The sequence below is a fragment of the Notamacropus eugenii genome, chromosome 5 (assembly GCF_028372415.1).
Source record: "Notamacropus eugenii isolate mMacEug1 chromosome 5, mMacEug1.pri_v2, whole genome shotgun sequence".
In the NCBI taxonomy this organism is placed as follows: Eukaryota; Metazoa; Chordata; class Mammalia; order Diprotodontia; family Macropodidae; genus Notamacropus; species Notamacropus eugenii.
In genome coordinates, this window is record NC_092876.1 from 417521330 (window position 1) to 417543287 (window position 21958).

The window sequence follows — 21958 nt, forward strand, 5'->3', positions numbered from 1 at the left end:
AATTGAAACTGGGTCTAAGTCAACCAGGCACAAAATTGCTTTCTCTTCTTCTAAATAGGAGTTTTAACTATTTTTTTGTCTAAAAAAGATTTTGATAATCTTCTGAAACCTATGGACTCCTCCTCAGAATATTTTTTCCTAATTGAAAAAACTGCTAAATTACAACTTTTGCTGTTCAGTCATTTTAGTTGTATCTAACTCTCCATGAGGAAACTGAGGCAGAGTTAAGTGACTCACCCAGGATCACATGGCTAGTAAGCATATGAGGTCAGATTTGAACTATCTTCAGGCCCAACCCTCTATCCACTGCAAAACCTAGCTGTCCTTAAATTTCATTTAAAGGTTACTAAAAAATATTTCCCATTCTAAACACCATGGACCAAAGGTTAAGAATCTCAGTTCTACAAAAACAGTAAGCTATGAACTGAATGCCTAGTCTCCAGGAAATTTCAGATAAGATTCTGACAAGTAGCAGCAAGATAAAACAAAGTGTGTAGACCTCATTACATAACTGGATTTTGTCTTTAACAATTACATCTTGTGTACGTGTGGTGCAGGGTGGAAGTATCCATGTCTGCCTCTAGCTACTAAAAAAGAGCAAATGTTTCAAAGAGCAAGGAGGAAAGGTATGTAAATAATTGCATCTATTCTTGTCTGCTTCTGTTGGTTAAATGTAAATCCTCATTCTCTAAATGTCTTGAAAGAGCCTATTATTCAGCAAAGTGAAGCAAGGTTTCTGGAATTCAGAAAGAAGGTAAGGTGCATCTCATATTTATACCTTAGGTCTCAATATCAAAAATAATTTGCAACAGCAGCCTGTCACTATTGATAGTGGGATCTGCAAACTATTTCTGGAAAATTTTCAGAATATATTAAGCAAATAATCTGTAAGCATAGAAAGGAAACAGGAATTACTAAAAGCCACCACAGTTTGATCAAGAGACAGGCCATGCAGCCTAATTTCATTTCCTTTTCCCTCCTACTAGGTATAGTAACAAAACAGTAGGTGAATTATCAACATAGTATAGAGTTCAGTAAATGTGGTCTGGTTGAGTAGGCCTAGTTACCTAGAAGATTGTAGTTAGGTGAAAACAGAATTGGTAGAATGACTGGACCCAAAGAATAGTCATATTAATGCCAACTTGGACACAGGTATCCAGCGATGAACTCCAAGGTCCTGTCCCTTTCCCTATGCTATTCAACATTATCACGGGCAACTTGGATGAAGCCCCAGATGTTTTCATCAAATGTAAGAACAACACCATGCTTGGATGACAGAGTTCAGATTCAGAAAGATTGTGACAGTCAATAATGTCAAATCCATTTATCTATCTAAGTAGAGTGAAATATAATAGGGGAAAAAACAAGCTGAACAAGTTCACAAGTGCATACTTACACAGCAGTTGTGGGGGGTTTTTAGAAAAGGACCTGGACGGGGCAAACTCAATGAGTAACCACTGTTACATGACAGTGGAGAAAGCTAAAGAGGCACAGAACATAGAAAGATGTCCTCTGATTAGGTTACATGTAGAATAATAATGTGCCACATTCTTAAAAAGACATAGACAAGGAGAAGGGTGAGCAAGATGGTGAGAGAACTAGAGAATACAGATAGTTGTAAGGAACTGGAGATATTTATTAGCCTGTAGACAACAACCTAAGGAAGCCATGACGGACTTCTTCAATTATTTTAAGGATAGTCATGTGGCATAAAAATTAAGTTTATTCTCCTTAGTTCTACAGGGCAAATCCTGGATCAATGAGTTGAATTTGCAAGGGGTAGATATATATTTGATATAAGAAAAACTTCCTAAAAATTAAAATTACTCAAAAATCGAATGAACAGCCCCAAAATATAATAGGTATTTTCCTCTCATTGGAGGTCTTCTAAGAGAGCAGAAACTCTAGGTTATAATAATAGATGGCCTCTCAGGCCTCTTCCTGCTCCTATATTGTTAATAGCTACCTCTCTCTCTCTCTCTCTCTCTCTCTCTCTCTCTCCCTCTTTCTATACATATGTATGTGTGTGTGTATATATATATATAAAATGATATATACCCACATACATATATACATGTACACTTATGTTTCACTGACACTCAAAAATCAGGGTTATTCATCATGATTAAATATCAGCTAATTGCTTTGTTCATCATTGTCTCTTGACCAACTCTTTATTCACTACTGGTAAGGAAACCCACCAAAAGTAAATTTATTCAGATGTTTTTAGACAAAAGACAAACATTTAAAAAAATTAACTAGTATAAGTTACCCTTCAAAATCGAAGACTAAACTTAATGTTTTATTTAAGATTGAAAATGGGCCCAGAACAGACTGCAGGTTTTCCTCCTTGAAGAAACAACCTGGCTAAGTTCAAAGGCTCATCACCACCTTGATGATTTTTTTTCTGCCATAGCAACTCTCAGGGATTGTCATTTGTATTTGTGAAAGGGATCCCCACACTGATGAAACCATGCATCCATGAAGTGAAATAGAATTTTAAGATGAACTTCCAAATTAAATGAAAGTGCTACTTACACTGTGTATTTCAACTTTTCATTAAGTCATTAAATGTCATATCATCACTATTATGAAGTTAGAATTAAGTATTCCATTTTTTCTCAAAAAGTTCTTAATTAAACTTATAAAATTTGATAAACCAAGTAAGTTATTTTTCACAATATGGTTGACATTAAGAAACAAAAAATGTACTTAAAAGTTAATAAAATGTCTTTAAGAGAAAATTCTCATCTGAAAAGGAATATAAAAAGTAGAAGAAAAAATAACCCATTTAAATACTGATCCACTACTTAATTCAGCTGAAGGGAGAAACTGCTGAGCTTATTTAACTAAGATATAATTTTGATAAAATGCATTTGCATATTTTTATTTAGTCTCATCATGTGGTTATTATTTGTATGTTTATATTTAATAAATCAATAAAAATACATTTCTCAACTTATTTTCCTGACAGCTAAAACACAAAAACTGCTGCAGCAGAATCACAGACGCAGAGCTTGAAGAGATCTGAAAAGGTCACTAATGCAGAAGTTCTTAACTTTTTTTTGTCAGGAACACTTTTTGAACTTTGTGAAGGCTCTGGACCCGTTCTCATAATAATTAATGTCTATGCTTGGGATTACAAAGGAAACCAACGGAACTGAAAGACAGTTTATCAAAATATTTTTTAAAAAACAAATTCATAGGCCCCAGTTTAAGAACTCCAAATAAAGTGCAATCCATTTTCTGGACAAACGAAAAACTAAGGTTCAGATAAAAGTCATATAGACAAGGCTACACAGACATGAAGTAGCAGGGCCGGACACCGTATCCAACATTCTTTACATTGTACTACACTACAGAATTCAGTTTAAGCATTTTCACCTTTGACAACACATACAAACAAGTATAAAAATATTTTTTAAATTTAATTTATTGTCAATATTTTTAAAATTCAGGAATGATCAAACGGCTACATTTTCTGCTGTTGCTTTATTTTCATCTTCTACTACCTGTAAAATATTAATAAATTAAATTAAAATAAATCCTTTATAGTAGCTTACGTATTTATAACCTAAATCATTCTCAAAATTTCATTAAATGTATTTCACTACGTTCAGTTTAAATAAATAGCAAGGCAACTAGTCGCTTCTGCAGACATAAGGAAAGTGATCACTGTTGAGCCTGGAAAGAAATTAGTTGTTTACCAAGTATATTTAAGATGTCATTGACTAAGATCAAAAAGTGAAGATCTATAAAGCTATTAAAATAATCCTTCATTCATTTCTACTCTTTATTTTCCAGATATAGCAGCATTCTCAACCATTCTTTCTTATTTTTAACCTTCCACCTATAACTCTATCTTGAGTACTCAGAACTATTCTTTAGATTTGTTCCTTCCTTTTTTATCTAAAACCATTACTGACACCTATTTAAAAAGGACATTAAGCAAACCATCCTTTTATATTAATTTCCTCCCCCTCCTTTCATAGATGCAATAGAATAAACAGTTAAAATAGATTATTATTACATATAAACAAGTATAAATGTTATGGATAATAATGAACTTGGGCTAATTTTCCAAAACTGAGAATACCTTTACTATCATTAAATATTAAGGCAGCTAGTTGGTGCAGTGGATAGCGTGCAAGGCCTGAAGACAGGAAAACTCATTATCCTGAGCTCAAACCTGGCCTCAGACATTTACTAGCTGTGTGACCCTGAAGAAGTCACCGAATCCTGTTTGCCTCAATTTCCTCACCTATAAAATGAGCTGGAGATGGAAATGGCGAGTCACTCCAATATCTTTGCCAAGAAAACCCCAAATGGGGACATGAACAGTTTGACACGACTCAAAAACAACAAAAATCTTACGTATATATTCATATACTTTATTTAGCTACTATGTATTTGTCTACTATGTGACAATACTATGTATTTATCTACCAGGTAACGAGGGCAAACCAGACAAAAGAAATAAAAGACATAATCTCTAAAAATAGTTATTGAATGAAAAGAATGATCAAACACTAAATGAATACGCAAAGATGAAAGGAGAGGGCATGCAGGAACCAAAGGATAAAGGTGAGAGCCAGAGCAGTATTGAACCAGGACTTAAGGTAACACGGCCTTACAAAGCATCAGGAAGATCTCCTTGTACAAACGTAGTAAGGCCAAACTGTGGAGGTCCAGTCTAAGTCCAGTCTTCTCATGGAAGAACTCTTGCTATTTTTCTCTTTTGTTCTGTTTCTTTCCCAACATGACTAATGTGGAAATATGTTTAACATGACTGTACACAGACAACCTAACTCAGACTGCCTGCTGTCTTGGGGAGGAGGTATTAGAGGGAGAGAAAAATTTGGAACTCAAAATCTTATTTTAAAAAATAAATGCTGAAAACTATCCTGATATGTAATTGGAAAAAAATAAAGCACTGTTGATTCAAAAACAAAAGAATTTTTGCCATAATGGAAAAACTGAAAATTATGGGCAAACCTGGTGCCTTAGAACTAGAAAACGTATAATTAATACATACTTGTGAAATGCAAGTGGTTAAAAAGCTTGTGATAAACTAAGAAGATTTCAATTTAGATAAATGACTACAGTTGACACTAGAATGTACCCGTGCTCCTTCCTAATAAGCAACTTAGATCTCTTAGAATACACATTTGAGTATGACAATAGTTTATTTCCCAGTTTGTAGGAAATACCTACGAAATTATAACTTTCATTGCTTAAATTTACAAAGAAAACTATCAAATATATCCTGAATCATAAAATGTTTTAATCAAAAGTATCTCTTTTAACACCAGAAGTATTTTCTTAAATTCTCTGTCTTTTCCAAGAAACAATAAAGGCTACAAAAAGATAATTCCCAAAAGACTTCTTTTGCCACAAAGTTCTTGAATATGCAATCAAGTATATTTTTGGATATCAGTGCAATGAGCCTCTTCACTGGTTTGCCTTTGAAATTTTAACCAATTTCTATCCTGGAAGACTTCTAGTTAATGGCAACATACACTATTACTTACTATTTTCCGAGATCTTTCCAATAACTTGTGCCATATGGTATGATGCACCTAGGAAAGAAAGATATCCAATGAACTGCAATCCTAAAAACAAAGATAATGATGATGATGGCATTTAGAATGCACTTGATAGTTTCCAAACTGCTTTATATATTGTTTCACTTGATCTCCACGATGACCCAGGGAGGCAGATTTTACTACTATCCCTGTTTTACAAATGAGGAAAGTGAGGCACAGAAACATGTGACCCAGATTTGCTCAGGGTCACATGGCTCACACATATCCGATTCAGGACTTGAACTCAGATCTTCCTGACTCCAAGTCACTGGGTCACCTAGCTATTTGTCTGTATCTTTTTGAAAAGACAAAATTTAAGGGCCAGCCTAATACAGTGGCTTCCTCAAAGGCAATCAATGGAGGGAAAAAGAAAAATTCATTATATGAAGTTCTACTAATTACCATACCACCCTTCTTTTATGTCCTCCCTCCTCCCTAATCTTCTCTACCTCTAAGGAAAATTTCATGGGAAACTCTCATAACATTGCTTCATTTTTCACTAAGGAAATAATTCAATTATTTTTTAAGTTCCTATTAAGTACAAAAACACTACTCTAGGCAGTGGAGATACAAAGAGAAATATCACACAGACCCTATTCTGGCATGGCACAGTAAAGAGCTGGATTTGGAATCAGGGAGACCTCAGCTCAAATCTGACATTCAGACTATGTGACCCTGGGCAAGCCATTTAGTCTGAGTCTTAGTTTTCTGTTCTGAAAAATGAGGGGGAATGGATTCAATGACCTCTAAGGTCTCTTCAAGGTCTAAATCTCTGACACTAGGATTGTTAACATAATAATAACATATGACAAAGAACACAACAGTACTCCTCCATTAAAGCCTAACTCTGATTCCTCATCAACGCCTGAAAGGTGATCCTAACTTCTCAAAAACTATTCCAATAGAAAAGAAGCTCTGACAGGATCTACCAAGCTGGAGAGGATTCAGGGATGGATTGAGATCTGAGGAGGTCTGCCCGTGTCTGAAGAGGCTCACGAGATTAGCGACTACAGGGTTATGAGTTTTTTATCTACAGACCACAGCCGCCTCAAAGACCATCTGTTACTTTACAGAACAACAGTAACAAAGTTACATTTACTTGGGTGCTGAAAGATTGACTAAGCATTTCTCATAGATTTCCTCAGAAGGTGCCTACAAACGTATGGTAAACTGTACAAGTGTAGCAATGACATGTAAGAGAGAGAACCCTTTCAGCTGGGACGAGGAAAGAGGAAAGAGGTCACAAGAGCATTCACAGATGAAATAACACCTCATTGGGGCTGTGGAGGAAGGCTGCAGACTCGTTATAGGCCTGGATTCAGAAGAAGGGGAACGAGCCTAGAACATGGCAAGTGGTTTATCTCCCCATTTTTGACTAGAAAATTATCATACTCTTTCCATCTTTCATAAAGCAATTAATACATCTAATTTTCTTAGTTTGTATCCTATTCAAATAAAACTAATAATTTACCAAAAATTTTATAATATGTTAAACATAAAATAAAGATGATGAAAATAATCCCTGAACTGCATTCGTTGTCATAGAATCACAGATTTAGAGCCAGAAGGAAACTTAGAAACTTTCTGGTCTACAGAAAAGTAAAAAGGCTCTTATCCAAAGCCACACGAGGTAGTAAATAGCACAGCCATGGTTCAAAGCCAGGTTTCTGATTCCAAATCTGAGATACATTCAGCTGTACTACTCTGCTTCCCAAAGACAAAGAAGAAACTGCCACGGCAGAATGCAGTTTGGGATCAAGGACAGGAAAAAGGAATGAGTTTTATATCCTGAACCTCATCAGTGACTGAGATGGGCTTCAGAACATCTGCACTACGACCTTGCTCAGCCCCATGAACCTATTTCACTTGGAAATAGAGAAGGAAGGGAGACCTGTGACGGGGTACAACAGGTCATCATCACTGGTACTACTGTACACTCTACCCCAGTGCCTTACCACAGCGGAGGATGGATCTACTAGCACATATGGGACTAGGGCCTGCATCCCCAACCACGCCAGGGTGGAGGCTAGGAGGGAGCATTTAGTCATGATCAGTATATATTGGTGACTTGTCTTCTCCCTCCAAAAGAGTGCCTTCCAGTCCTTTCCTCCTACGTCTGGGTCCACTACCAAGAAGAGGAGGGTAGGTGTCCAGGACTCACAGACGGGAATGGAAGGACACCAAAGAGGTTAAGAAACCCATCCTCTTCACACACATCCAGCAACAGTGAGCTCCCCTTCTGCCACCCCTTCAACACCTATTTCTCCAACCAGAGTTAATTCAGCACATTAGTCTTACTTTTCTACTTTCATTGGAAAACAGTGAATATATTTATAAAGTACTGTGTCCCAAAATAGCCAATTACTCTGGTAACTATTCCTCCAAACTCATTTAAAAAACTCTAGGTCATATGAGGGTGAACATCTGAAAGAAGAAAAAATAAGTTGGAAGTTGATTGTGAGAGGATCTTGAATGAAAATCATAAGGAGTTTCTATTTTGACAGTTTTGGAATGGAACAACAAGACTGTCAGAACACTCAATCAACAAGCATTTATTAAACAGTACTGTGGGATACAAGTACAAAGAATGAATCCCTACTCCTATGGACCTTACATTTTAATTGGGGAGAAAAGACTACACACACATACATACAAACACACACAGATACAGAAAAAATATAACAAAAATAAATTCAAAATATCTGGGGGGGGGCAGTAATGGGGAGATGAGGAAAGGCTTTATGTAGAAGATGGTGTTTAAGCTTAGTATTGAAAGAATAGAAGGATTCTATGAGACAGGGGTGAAGGAAAAGTACATGAGGGAAGAGCTCCTGGACTTGAAATTGTTCATCTCTCCTCAAAGAGCTCTCTGACCTCTAAATCTAGGCTTATTTGTCTCTCAAAAAGACAATACTTGGTCTTCTACTAGGCACATAATACTGGGCGAGATGAATCTAATATCAAGCAATTCTCCTTTTTTCATATTTGGTTTATGACACTATTAGATTTCCCCTAAGAGACTGGCATAATTATTCAAATAGAAAAACACACACTGTTCAGATAATGATGTTTATCTGGAGAAAGGGTCCACAAACATATCATACAATCTTGGACACATGCTACAGACAATGTTCTAAAGCAAGAAGTGAGTAAGAAAGTGTGAGTATGAAAATAAAAGAAAAATTGCATTTGTGAAACTGTACAATGCTTTCAACAACTCAAAACAGCTCACTGTCACAAAAGCCCATAGCTTCAACACCAATATTCTCTTGGTCATGCTTCATGGCTCTAATGCAAACTTCAGGTGAGAAAATGGGCAAGGGAAAGACAAAACATCAGTTATAAAAGCTGGCAGGGCATTGCCAGCGATGACTTGTGCATAAGGAATATCAAACAAGAAGATATTATGTTCAGCTACTTACATGATTTACAATTGATTGAAAGAGAAACTCTGTGTCAATTCTTAAGAAATAAGCAATCTTAACCACTAATATTCAGTGTAGCATACCCAACCTTCTTAGAGGATATGAAAGGAAAATGAGAATTTGTGCTGGGGTCACATGAGCATTAAGATGGAAGAATAAATATTTAGTCTCTACAATCTCTCAGACCTCTGCAAAACAGAAATTCTGCACCTAAGATAAAGCCACTTGAGCTCTCTCCATGGCCTAGGACATGCAGGATCCAAAATAAGGTTAAAAACAAAAACCCAGGGTTCAATCAGGACCACTCCCCTAACTCCCACACTACTGGTAATCAGGTTGCACTAGCAGAATAGGGCACACAACTGCAACAAAACCCACTGCTGCATGCCAACCACTCCTTTTTTAGTGCTGTGGAAATGTCTACTCCAGGCTGAAGAAGTCTGCTTGGGCCATGACAGCCATCTTGGCCGCAGATGCAAAAGCCAGCTTAGAGCTTCAATCCAGAAGAACCAGTACTGCAAAGCTCTGGACTTTGGCTGGTGCCCAGCCAGGGAAAAGGGGGAGCGGCATAGGTCCTCAGAGGGCTATGCAGCTCTCCACCACACCTAGGGAAGAGTATAACATCCAGCTGGGGTGAATCTGAACTACTCAAAAGTCAGCTGAAACAGAGACAAGATAGTGAAACATGAATAGATGAGTGTGAAACAGGATTGAGATACTTTGAGATTTAGCCCCTGAGAAAACCATAATCAAAAGAGATGGAGTCAGAAAGTGAGTAATATGTAAAATAAGAGGGAAAAGTAAGAGCAAAATGACCAAGGATTTCAGAAAAAGAAAACTCAAAAACTTTGAAAATTAACAAATAAATAAACAGTAAAAACTGGTAGAAATATGGACTCTTAATCTAGTAAATGAATTCAAGCATCTATGAATAAATACTGCAAATCAAAGGAAAATTATCCAACACTTGATGAGACAGAGGACCCTATGGAATCTGAGAAAACAGAATCATAACCCAATGTTCCCAAGTGATGTGAAAGAGAAATGAGAATTAGGAGAACATCATTTATGTCCTGCACAGCAAAAAGCACAAATGAATTAAAAAAACTGAAATCTGCACTGGCAAGCTTCACCAGAGAAACAGGAAGAGAGAACAATAAACTGGGATGCAAATATACAGACATGAAGGGCACCCTAGAAAAAGAGAAACAGAAAAAATAACTTAAAAAAATACACTCAGTATGCCAGCAAAACTTGGTGATCCCAAAGACAGGATGGGTGGAGACAACAGAAGGATCACAAGTCTCCAAGAAGAACAAGATGGGACAAAAAACCTTAACACCGTAATGAAGGAAATAACAAAACTGCGTAGAAAATGAAATTACAATGGAAAGAATTCAGATTGCATCCAGAAAGAAAAAACTCGAGGCTACAAACTAAGATATACAGAAGATAAAGTAAACAATTCAATTCAGAATCAAGTTCTTCAAGCCATTAGGATAAAGAGCTTCAAATATAAAGGACATCTAAATAAAATAAGACTATTCTGAATCCACTAAAAAAAGTGAAGGGAATGGAATATGTTTCAAAAGAACAATGGAGTTCAAAATATAGCCCAGGGTAACCTAGCCTGAAAATTCTAGCTTAGCCATCCCCAAAATAAGATGGACTTCAGTAAGAGTTTGAAAAATTCTTAGAAAGAAAAACAAGAAATGAAAATATGATTTGATTCTCAAACACCTCAAACAGAAGTAGAAAATAAATGCAGCAGGAGAGCAGCTAGGTGGCACAGTGGATAGAACCCTGGCCCTGAAGTCAGGAGGACCTCAGTTCAAATCCAGCCTCAGACATTTGACACTTACTAGTTACATAAACCTCGACAAGTCACTTCACACTGATTGCCTCAGCAAAAAAAAAGGAAAGAAATGCAGCTGGCAAAGACAACAACAGCATAGAGGGATGAGAGACCAGTAAATGTACACAAGGAGATGGTGTAAAGGCAGAAATCAAGTAGAAGTAACAGTGAAGACGCAGACAGAGGGTCTTATGGCCCAGAACCTGGCAACACTCTCCCTAAAGGTGAATCAATGCTTTTTGGGAGGTTTTTTGCAGGACTGAATTATAGGATGAGAGGGAGGGAAATTAGGCTGAAATCAATACCTTAAACCACACTCCACAATACATTCTAAATGGATGCACATATTAAAGATCATACTATAAAAAAATTAACAGAAAATCAGAACACATACATCCCATAGCTATGGATAGGAGATATATTCTTAACCAAACAAGAGGTAGAAGCAATTACAAAGATAGATAATGTTGATAAACTTGAAACTAAAAAACTTCTGCACAGACAATATTAATGTATGTAGGATAAGAAAGGAAGTAGTTGAATGGGTGCAAAAAAATCTTTGTATCAAATTTCTCCAATAAGGGTTTGGTATCCAGGTTATAGAAACAATTAACACATAGACTTCAAAGCATATTTTAAAGACTAATAGCTATTCCCCAACAGATGAATGGTCAAAGGATATAAATAAATAGTTCTCAAAAGAAGAACTGCAAAGTATTCAAAACCACATAAAAATATTCCAAATCACTAATAAGAGAAATGCAAATCAAAACAACCCTGAGGTTTCACCTCACACCTTATAAACTGGCAAAGATGGTAAAAAATGGCAATAGTCAATATTGGAAAGTCATCAATAAGAAAAAAGTCTGCATTTGTTCCAAAATATTTATAGCAACACTTCTTGTGACAGCTAAGAACTGGAAACAAAGTCGATGCCCATCAACTGCAGAATGGCTGAGCAAACTGTAGCACACAAGTGCCATGAATTATTACTCTATTGTAAGAAGTGATGCATGTGATGAATACTAAGAAGCACAGAAAAGCCTTTATGAACTAATGCAGAGTTAAGTATGCAGAGAATAAAACAACAGAATACAACAATGAAGACAGAAGGCATAACGACACACCAAAAAAAAAAATCAAAGGTACATTTAACAAAATTGTAAAGATTAAGTGGGATCTAAATGAAGCAATATAATTAGACATCCACTCCCCTCAACCGACCACTCTATGGAAGTGGGAGGTTTGCAGGCATTACACAACTGCACATGTTTTTGGACTTTTTAGAAGTTATCAATCCGTTGTGTTGACTTCTTTTTCTTTCTAAAAAAAACACTATGTCATATGGGATGGTTCTCTGGGAAGGGGGAAGAAGTACAAACTATAGTGGTGTATGAAACAATAAATATCAATAAAAACGTGTATTTTTAAAAGCCAGCAAAGGTCAGTTTTTAAGTACTTAGGCTTTGAAGCAAACTTTTTATTTTGTAACTACTTTAAGGCTATACAATACAATGAAACTGAATTTACATTTCCCTTCAACTAAATGAGAATTAAGTTCAGAAAGCAATATTAACTCATCATAAAGGAAGTTGTACTTTAAGTACTTACCCTTAAGTGAACTGGTAAAGAAAGGCCCTGGAATCTTCGTAGATGATCTAGCTGGGCACCTTGAAGATTATGAACTGCTGAAACTTCGTACTGGAAGCAAATACCTGTTCTTGAAATGAGGGGACCTTCACTAACATCCACGAAGTCACCAAATCTCATTTAATTAAAAAAACAAAGAAACAAAATCAGAGATATAATAAATGACTTTTTAATATTACTTTTTAAAAAAACTAGAGAAAATTATATTGCCTCTTTTTCATAATCAAATATTCATGTTCAGCTAGGGCCAGAACCATATATCCACTGGGAAACCCAGGACTCTCAAAGTGTACAGAGCAAAAAAAAGGTAAAACAGAGAAGGGAAGCAACACAAAGCTCCTGATGCCTACATGTGCCAGTCTGCATTTGGGGTGGTCAATAGGTGAAAACGAAGGACCTACATATGTTTTCCTTAAAAGTTTTACAGAAAGGAAAAAAATGGTGGGTTTTTAGGAAGACAATTAGGGTCAAGTCAACACGCATTTATTAAGTACCTACCATGTGCCAGGCACTGCGCTAAGCACTGGGGATATAAAGAAAGGCAAAAATCAGTCCATGACCTCAAGGAGCCCACAATTTAACAGGGGGAGACAACATGAAAACAACTATGTACAAAGAAGACATATGCAGGATCAATTGGAGATAACAAAGGGAAGACACCAACATTAAGGAGGACTAGGAAACATTTCTTTCAGAAAATGGAATCTTAGTTGAAACTTGAAGGAGGTCAGGTAGAGATGATTAGGGAGAGAACTCCAGGAATGGGGGTGAGTCAGTGAAAATGCACAAAGTTGAAAAATGAAACCCCTTGTGGGAGTAACAGCATGGAGGTCAAGGTGAAAGAATGCCTACTTTCAAGGTTTGATATGTAATCGAATGGATGACCCATAAAGTTGGTTCATCAATTCAAATATTTTGAATACATAATAAATAACGGAACAGTGCACTCAACCCAGAATTAAACAGAATGAGAAAAGCCTGTAAGCATCTGTGTGGAGGGCCAAACCAAGGTAGCAGAGTTGAAGCAGCACCCTAGCAGAATTTTTCCAACATTCCCCTCTAAACAACTGTAAAGTCATGACTCAAATCAAATTTTGAAGTGGCAGAGTCAACAAGTGGTCAAGGTAAGGCATTTTTCCAGCCTAAGAGAACTAAGGAAGTCAGCAGGAAAGGTCTGCAATGCCAGGGTTGGGGCCAGTCTGGAGTGAGTGCAGTGGCTGTGACAGTAGCAGCAGTATCTTTGGGGGCTCTCAACCCAGAGACACAGTAAGGGGCTCAGACACATGATTAGGAAAACATTACAGGGACGATTTCTTGGTGTTGGGCACAGCTCATGCTTACTGGCAGTTCTACTGTCCATATGCAGTTCTAGGTCAGTTTCAGAGCAGAGAGGAGTGTTTGCAGTCAGTAACAAGGGAACAGGGGCTCTGGTGCAGTTCCAAGAAAGAGAGAGGCACTAGTGCCTACAGAGGACCAAGGGACCTGATCAGAGTTTCAGGGCCAGAAAGAAGCATTAGCACTTGCATCTACAGGAGAGCAGGAAGCCTTCCTGGATAAAGACCTGAGTATAGTTTAGTGACCGCACCTCTCCAGGATCACACAATCTTGAAGCATCAAACACATGCAGACCCCTAAATTAACTGTGAACATAGCAGCAGAAAAAAAAAAAACATGAAGCCTGGAACAAGGCCTCCCTAACCCCAGATGAGCAAAGCCCAACTTTAACATAAAGTTCAAAGTCAAGAAATAGGCTAGCAGCATGTGCAAACAATAAAAAAAGAACCTAACCATAAAAATCTACTGCGGTGGCAGGGAAGACCAAGACATAAGCTTAGAAGACAACACCATGAAAGCATCTACAAGCAAAGCCTCAGAGAAAAATGATAATTGGACCCAAAGCTAGTAAGAATTCCTGGAAGAGTTAAAGAAAAAGATAAGAATAGAAGAAAAACTGGGAAAAGAAATTCGATGCAAGAAAATTATGAAACAAGAATTAAAGCTTGGTAAAAGAGGAAAAAAAAATACTGAAAATAATACCTTCAAAAACAGAATTAGCCTACTGTAAAATAGACACAACAATTCACCGAAGAAAAGAACTCCTTAAAAAGCAGAATTGGCTAAATGGGTAAAAGAGGTACAAAGGCTTACTGAAGAAAATCACTGCTTAAAAATCATAATTGGGCAACTAGAAACTAAAGATTCTGTCACATCAAGTAACAACAAAAGAAAGTCAAAAGAATGAAAAATTAGAAGAAAACGTAAAATATTTAACTAGAAAAACAATTTCACCTGGAAAACAGATCAAAGTGAGGTCATTTAAGAATTACTGGAAAGAGCCTAGACATCATATTTCAAGAAATTATCAAGGAAAACTGCTCCTATATCTTAGATCCTGAATGTAAAACAAAATTGAAAGAATCCACTAATCACCTTCTAAAAGAAATGAAAACTTCCAAGGATATTATAGTCCAATTCCAGAGCTACCAAGGCAAGCAGTCAGAAAGAAATAATTCAAGTATCACAGAGTTACAATCAAGATTATACAATATTCAGCAGTTTCCTTGTCAAAGGAACAGAGGGCAAGGAATATGCCATATCAGAAGGCAAAGAAGCTACCTAGTAAAACTGAGTATAATCTTTTAGAAGAAACAATGGACATTTAATGAATACTAGATTTTTAAGGCACTCAATAAAGTTAAATTGTTTACATTCCTATAAGGGAAGATGATCCCCTAACTCCTAAGAACTTTATCATTATTAGGGCAGTTAGAAGGCATCTACACAGGGGGCAAGTTACGTTGGTCTGAAGTCAACAAGACTCATCTTCCTGAGTTCAAATCTTACTAGTTTTGTGATCCTGGACAAGTCACTTAACCCTCACCTGTAAAATGAGCTAGAGAAGGAAATGGAAAATCATTCCAGTAACTCTGCCAAGAAAACCCCAAAAGGGGTTATGAAGAGTCAGATACAACTAAAATGACTGGACAACAAATACAGACAGAGGACATGGGTGTGACTGACTATACTGGGATGTTCTTTAAAAAAAAATGAAAGGGGAGAAAGATCAATGCATTGGGAGAAGGGGGAAGGGAGAAGAATGAAGAAAATCTCAAAAAATTTATGTTAAGGAAGCTTTTACAGTGGTGGGGGAAAAGGGAGAGTAGATGGAGGGTAATGCTTGAATCTCATTCTCATCAGAATTGATTCAAAGAGGGAAGAAAATGAATATATATAAAGATATCTAGACAGACGTTTCTATCTGGATATCTACATCTATCTATCCATTTAGCTGTGTATAATCTATCTTACCCAAAAGGGAAATAGAAGGGGAAGAAGACAAGGGGGAGAGAAGGATATTAAAGAAGGCAGATTAAGGGAGGCTCTGGTCAGAAGCAAAACAGATTTTTGAGAAGGGATAGGATAAAAAGAGAGAGAGGAAGATAAACAGAAGAAAATGGGATAGAGGGAAACACACAGTTAGTAATCATAACTGTGACTGAATGAGATGAACTCACCCACAAAAAACTAGAATCCAACAATATCCAACACAGAGGGGTTAAAATAAAGGGCTGGGGCAGAATCTAATATGCTTCAGCTGAAGTAAAAAATGCAGGAGGTAGCAATCATGATCTCACACAAAACACAAACAAAAATAAACCTAATTAAAAGAGATGAGCGAAACCAAATTTCGCTAAAATGCACCACAGAAAATAAAGTATTATCAAAAGTTTTTTACAACAGGTTTCTCTGATAAAGAACTCAGCTCTCAAATATATGGGGAACTGAATCAAGTTTACAAAAATAAAGAGTCATTCCCCAGTTGATAAATGGTCAAGGAATATGAACAGGCAGTTTTCAGAAGAAAACAAAGCTTTCTATAGTCATGAAAAATTGTTCTACATCACTAATGAAACTGAGATGTAGAAGTAACAAGAACAACCATCTGAATGAGGAATGAAGCTACATTAGATTTGGAAAGCAATAAAAATCTTTCAGCACATAAAGCATCCATTTCATGAAGAAAGCAATAAGAATATAAAAGTAAAGTGGAGAGATACCTACTTCAGCTGTATCTTCAATAAACCTTAGTTTTGCTAAGAGATTTTCTTTTTTAAATTAGTTACCTGCATAGTTTTACTATTCCCTCAGGATTCTCTGATGCTCTCTCTTCTATAAACTGCATTTTGTACCTTAACAAAAATGAAGGGGAGAAAAAATTGTACAGATGTTATTTTTTCACTCACATTAATAAAAATGTTTAAGAAAACTCCCAAATTTTCCCAACAACTAGAAATGAACTATTCCTACTCCACAGCACTCTGTACTTCTCTTACGGTACTTAGTTTATGTCTTATTTTTTCATTTAGTTGAAAAAATGTCAAATATACAATATGGAAAAGTAAAACTTCCAATTTCAGAAACATCATGACCAGAACTAAGATTAATTTATATGATGGAAATACCAGCAACTATGTTCTTAATAACTTGGCCTCAACTGCTATAGTAAACCGCCAGCAGTTTAGAGACACTGGTCCCTATCAGTCAAAAAGATCAACTCTCAGAAAAAGGAAAATAAAGTGAAAATATAACTATTAATAACTACTTTACAATAAAGTTAAGAAGCACCAAAATGCAATCAGATATTTACATGACTAGATGATGCCTGTGCCACAATCTGAGTTTCACCTGCACTTCTTAAACTGTGGGTTGCAACTCCATATGAGAAGAAATGAAGGTATTTGGATTCAGTTAAAGGGTCACATTTGAGGACCTAGAAGCCACACATGTCCTCAAGGCTGCAGGGTTCTCATCCCTGGCCGAACGGGTGGTGAGTGGAAAAAGTTTAAGAAGCCCTGGTCTAGGTTACTGGTACTGTGTACAATTTGATTTGTAGATTTGGGAAGGATAAAAGGACCCCAGATCATTACAGGCACAGAACTATTCCTAAGAGATGATGTCAATTTTGAACAGCAGCCCATGGAGTTTGGATCTATTCTAAGAAAGCCCTGAAAGCTGAGCTCAATCCCAGAGTTTAGGAAAACTCCTAATCTTCTGGAAATTACCCCAAACAACAAGGAATACCCCACATACATCCCTGTTCATTTTGGGAACCTACATAACTAAATATGATATTAAAGAAAAATTTACCTACATATTCACACCAGTACACTATATCCTGGTGTTTAACTTCATCAAACAATAAAAGATTATCAAGTTACAAAGCTACCTTTAAAAATTCAAAATCACATGCATCAAATGTTTTGTTAACTTTTCTAATACTTGCAAGTTTTTAAGTCCACTTTTTTAACGTGTTATCAATAACTCACATGTAATGCAACATTTGGATAATAATTTAATGATACTTTTTCATATTATTAATAGAATCATAACTAAGTTCTCAAGTATTTGCTGCCTTTTTAATAGAATGCTTTTTGTGTAACAGTTAAAAAAAATTTAAATAATATAATTAAAAGAAATTTAAGAGCTTTATCTGCTAAGATTAAGCTAAAATAATTACTCTAATCATCCCTGCTTTTCATAAATTAAATTCAACTCTCAGTCCTCCAGGCTATAGAACAGTCTAGTTGATTTTTAAGAATGGCACAGGCTAAAAATAATGCAATGGTTCTTGACATGCTACTTTATTTAGACTATATGGCTTATCTGCTTCCATAAAAGATTTGATATGGATTAAAAAAATAAATACAATTGAGAACAATAAAAAATAAAAACCGAATGAAACTTGTTAAAAGAGAAAAAAAAGTAACAGACGCTATTAGATACCACATATAAACCTAGTTACTGCAGCTGAGAAATAAAATATAGTTGGAGTTTTCTGGCAATAAAAGTACAAGTAGGACAGCATCAGTTAAGTGTTACAATAAAGCTTTAAACCTGGATTCTGGAAAACCTGAGTTCCAATCTGAACTCAGAACTCAGTTGCGTGATCCTACGTAAATCAGCCTCTGCTCACCTCAGTCTCCTCAACTATAAATGGAGATAATAACAGCACCTAACTCCGAAGGCCACGGTAATGATCACATGAGATAACACCTGCAAAGCGCTCAGCACAGCACCTGGCACAGAGTGGGTACTGAACAAAGGCTGTTTCTTCCTTCTGTCATTTTGATAAAAGAATTTCTCTTCAGTAAGTCAATTCCCTATCAATAGATAAAAATTGGCTTTACATAGCAATGAACACAAAGACACAAGTGTTTCTTAAAGTATTAATGCAAAGACCTAGTCAAATCTCAATCTAGCAGATGATGACGATGTTAGTGGACAAGGTAAAAACAGCATGACCACAGGATTACAGATTTAGAGTGGGAAAGAAATTCAAGTAATCTAATCAAACTCCCTCATGTTATTGATGATGAAATTGAGGTGAAGACAGAATCAATGATACAGAAAACTTCCCCACTTATCAATGAGTCACCTCCCAAATAATCTTCATTCTCCAATAGCAGACACTCCCATCACAGGTGCCCACAGACGCTATAGCTTACAAAGAAGTCAATCCACTTACAAGTTCCTATCTATTGGCTATACCTTCCTCCTACATTTTCCCCTGAAAACTAAGCCTCCAGTGAACAAGCCTCCTCTTCCCTCCACTTTAAATCCTGTCCAAAGGAGTTGCTACATAATGTCCTACACCTCCTGATCTCCATCACACACCTTAGCAACACAGAAGTGTATGCTACCAGAACCCTCATCCACCAAAGTCCCATCTCTATACTTTCAAAGTGTCAGCCTTTACCTGAGCGGGACAAATATGAGTGGGGGAAGAATGACATATTTCTTATTTCCATATTTTTTTTAATGCTTACAAAGTGTCTATCTCATAAGGGAGCATGAGTACTGTTATTCCCATTTTATACATAAGGAAACTGTGACTTTAAGAGTTAAGCACTTTATCCAGAACCAAAGAGTTATGACATATGAGAGAAACAGCAGAATCTAAGATTTATAGGAGCCATATGATTCCCCAAGGACAAGACGGCTATTCCTGTCCAATTGAGCCTCTTATGCCCATCAGATCATTCATCTAAGCCAGGAGGCCCTGTCCCCAACTAGCAAACTAGCCCTCTCAACCGATCTCAGGGCAAGAGGCTTATCCTTTTTAAATCAACAGCTTTATCATCACAATCCTGATCACCAAGGTCAAGTGTCTGACTCGACTTCCTAGAAATCAGGGAAGGGGCCTTACATGTGAACATGAAACGATCACCACTAATATTACTGACAAGTTAGCTAAGGGATCCCTTTTCTTCCAGGCACATTCATGAAAATTATATAGTTGTAAACCCAAGTTCCTGGAAGAAGGGGAGGAACTCCTTACTACAGATGACTCTAACTCATGACAAAGAATTGCTAATGTGCCACAGGTGTCATCAGGTGCTAATCCTGCACATCATTAACACTTTTTTTACTTGGCATCATCTACCATATAGACCAGATCACTGAAATATGAGCCAAGGTCCTTCTGATGTAGGGAAGCCATGGATCTCTTGTCCCCAGATATTTAGATTAAGCTAGTTCTTTTTCTTAAAAGCTAAGGAAGTTGTCTTTATGTCTTGATTAGCCCTGGGAGTAAGACTCAAACTACCTATTGCTGCAGTTTCCTCGCAGGCTCAAGTCAAATTTATGTGGTTTTCTGTTCACCTAAGGGCATAATACCTATATTCAAACCTAGTGGATGTCCAAAGGCAACACAAGTCACTGTTTCCTGCCATAAAGTGAAGAAGATCATGTATATCTAGCTCTGTTAAATATCCTTTGCATGCTACAGCTAATGACCCGTGAGTATTTCACTTATTCTAACATCACACCTTAACTACCAGGGGACTGTCCAAGGAAGCTCCAGCCCACCACAACACAGCTTCTAGCACTGCTCTCGAGCCACCTACCTCCTTCATCTGAATGTGCTTCAGAGGACACTCATCTAATGTGGCTAAAACTTGAAAGCATACAGAGAGAAGTACCAAGTTTTTCACAGAAACAGATGTGATGGCTAATCAATCAACAAGCATTTTAAAACACCTACTATATACCAGGCACTGTGCTGGGCAATGACAATTCAAAAACAGTCATGAAATACTGCTCTCAAGGATGTTAAGTTCTAGTTCGGTGAGAAAAAGATAATGAAGATACACAGCTGGGAAGCTCAGAAAAGAACTCATGGAAGAAGAGGCATTTGAACTGAGTTTTGAAAGAGGCTAGACATTCTGAGAAGTGGAGGTAAAGAGAGTTTGCATTCCAGGCACTGCCACGACTGTCAAGAGACCTGTCAAAGGCACAGAGGTGGGATATGAAATGTAATGCTAACTGCAATTTATGTTGCTTGTTTTTTCTTATTATTACATTTTGGGACAGACTGAGAGATGAGTCTTGAATGAGTCTTGAAAATACTGTCTTTAAAAGAAGAAAATAGAGGAATAAAAAAATCTTGCTTACCTCACTTTTGCAAAAGAGTGAATAATAGTTTATGGGTACTTAGACTAGGAGTGAAAAAGATAGCTGAGGTTGAAAAGTTTCTCTCTTTTGTAGATATTATAAAAAAGGGTTTTAAAGAATAGGATTTCATTCATATAATAATTCTGGATCATTTAAGATCTTGGAATTTTCAAGAATGGGTACTTACTTGTTGTGTTGAAAGATTTCTAGGGCCAATTTTGCTTCAACATCCAAAGTTTCAAATGGAAGATCTCTACTAATTAAGGCATGAGCGTCCTTTGTGAAAGAACGCAGGCTTTCCTTTAAAATTAAAATATTAATATTCAGTAACATTTCACAACACAAAATTTCAAAATCATTAGCCTGAAATTTCTGTATACTCTTCTAATACATATGCCCTACAGACAGACAATTCCTGGGGGTACTATATTTCTACACTATACAAATCTTGTACAACAAAAACTTAAAATCATCTGGAGCAGTTCATGAGAAAACCATTCTGAATTACTGAAAAGTTAGAATTACAGAATATTTATACGGAATATAAATGTAATTATGATCTGATATACACATATAACAAAATTAGCACATACTAATCCATACAGAACTCATATTAACTAAAAATTTATAATTATGCCGTTAGCGAAGTGAATGCTTCTATATCACAAAAAAATTTTTTGCTCTTAATCATTCTTCCAATTATCTTATTTACAGTATCTGAGCCATGTAGAAAGATTTGATAAAAAAACACAATTCAATCCATTCCTAACATGAATTACAGAAAAATCCCATTTTAAAAATGCCTTTGTTGGTTTTATAAAATGGAAGTGGATGATTAGTAAAGCTCTCAACATGTAAATGCTGTTTTCGAAAAGCTGCACTGACTTTTTGTGTATCCTAATTAATAAAAGGAAAAGGAAAGAATGCTATAGTATTTACTGTACTTTTATTAAATACTTTTCCATCAAAATGTTTCATTTTCAAAAATA

At 36.4% G+C, this 21958-nt stretch overlaps 1 protein-coding gene across 5 annotated transcripts in view; it reads right to left on the reverse strand.

Annotated features, from left to right (window-relative positions):
- Positions 1-3415: 3415 nt before the first annotated feature.
- MRPL39 (mitochondrial ribosomal protein L39) overlaps positions 3416-21958 on the reverse strand; it is a 33901-nt gene continuing 15358 nt past the window's right edge. For 4 of the 5 annotated variants that reach the window (XM_072614889.1, XM_072614891.1, XM_072614894.1 and 1 more), the window contains exons 6-10: positions 21157-21269; positions 16640-16705; positions 12477-12630; positions 5532-5579; positions 3416-3512 (exon numbers count right to left, since the gene is read on the reverse strand). In XM_072614889.1, the coding sequence (XP_072470990.1) occupies positions 3465-3512; positions 5532-5579; positions 12477-12630; positions 16640-16705; positions 21157-21269 (429 nt within the window). In that variant the 3' untranslated portion in view covers positions 3416-3464. The remainder of the gene's footprint in view (positions 3513-5531; positions 5580-12476; positions 12631-16639; positions 16706-21156; positions 21270-21958) is intronic. The other variant, XM_072614892.1, reaches the window with a different exon arrangement.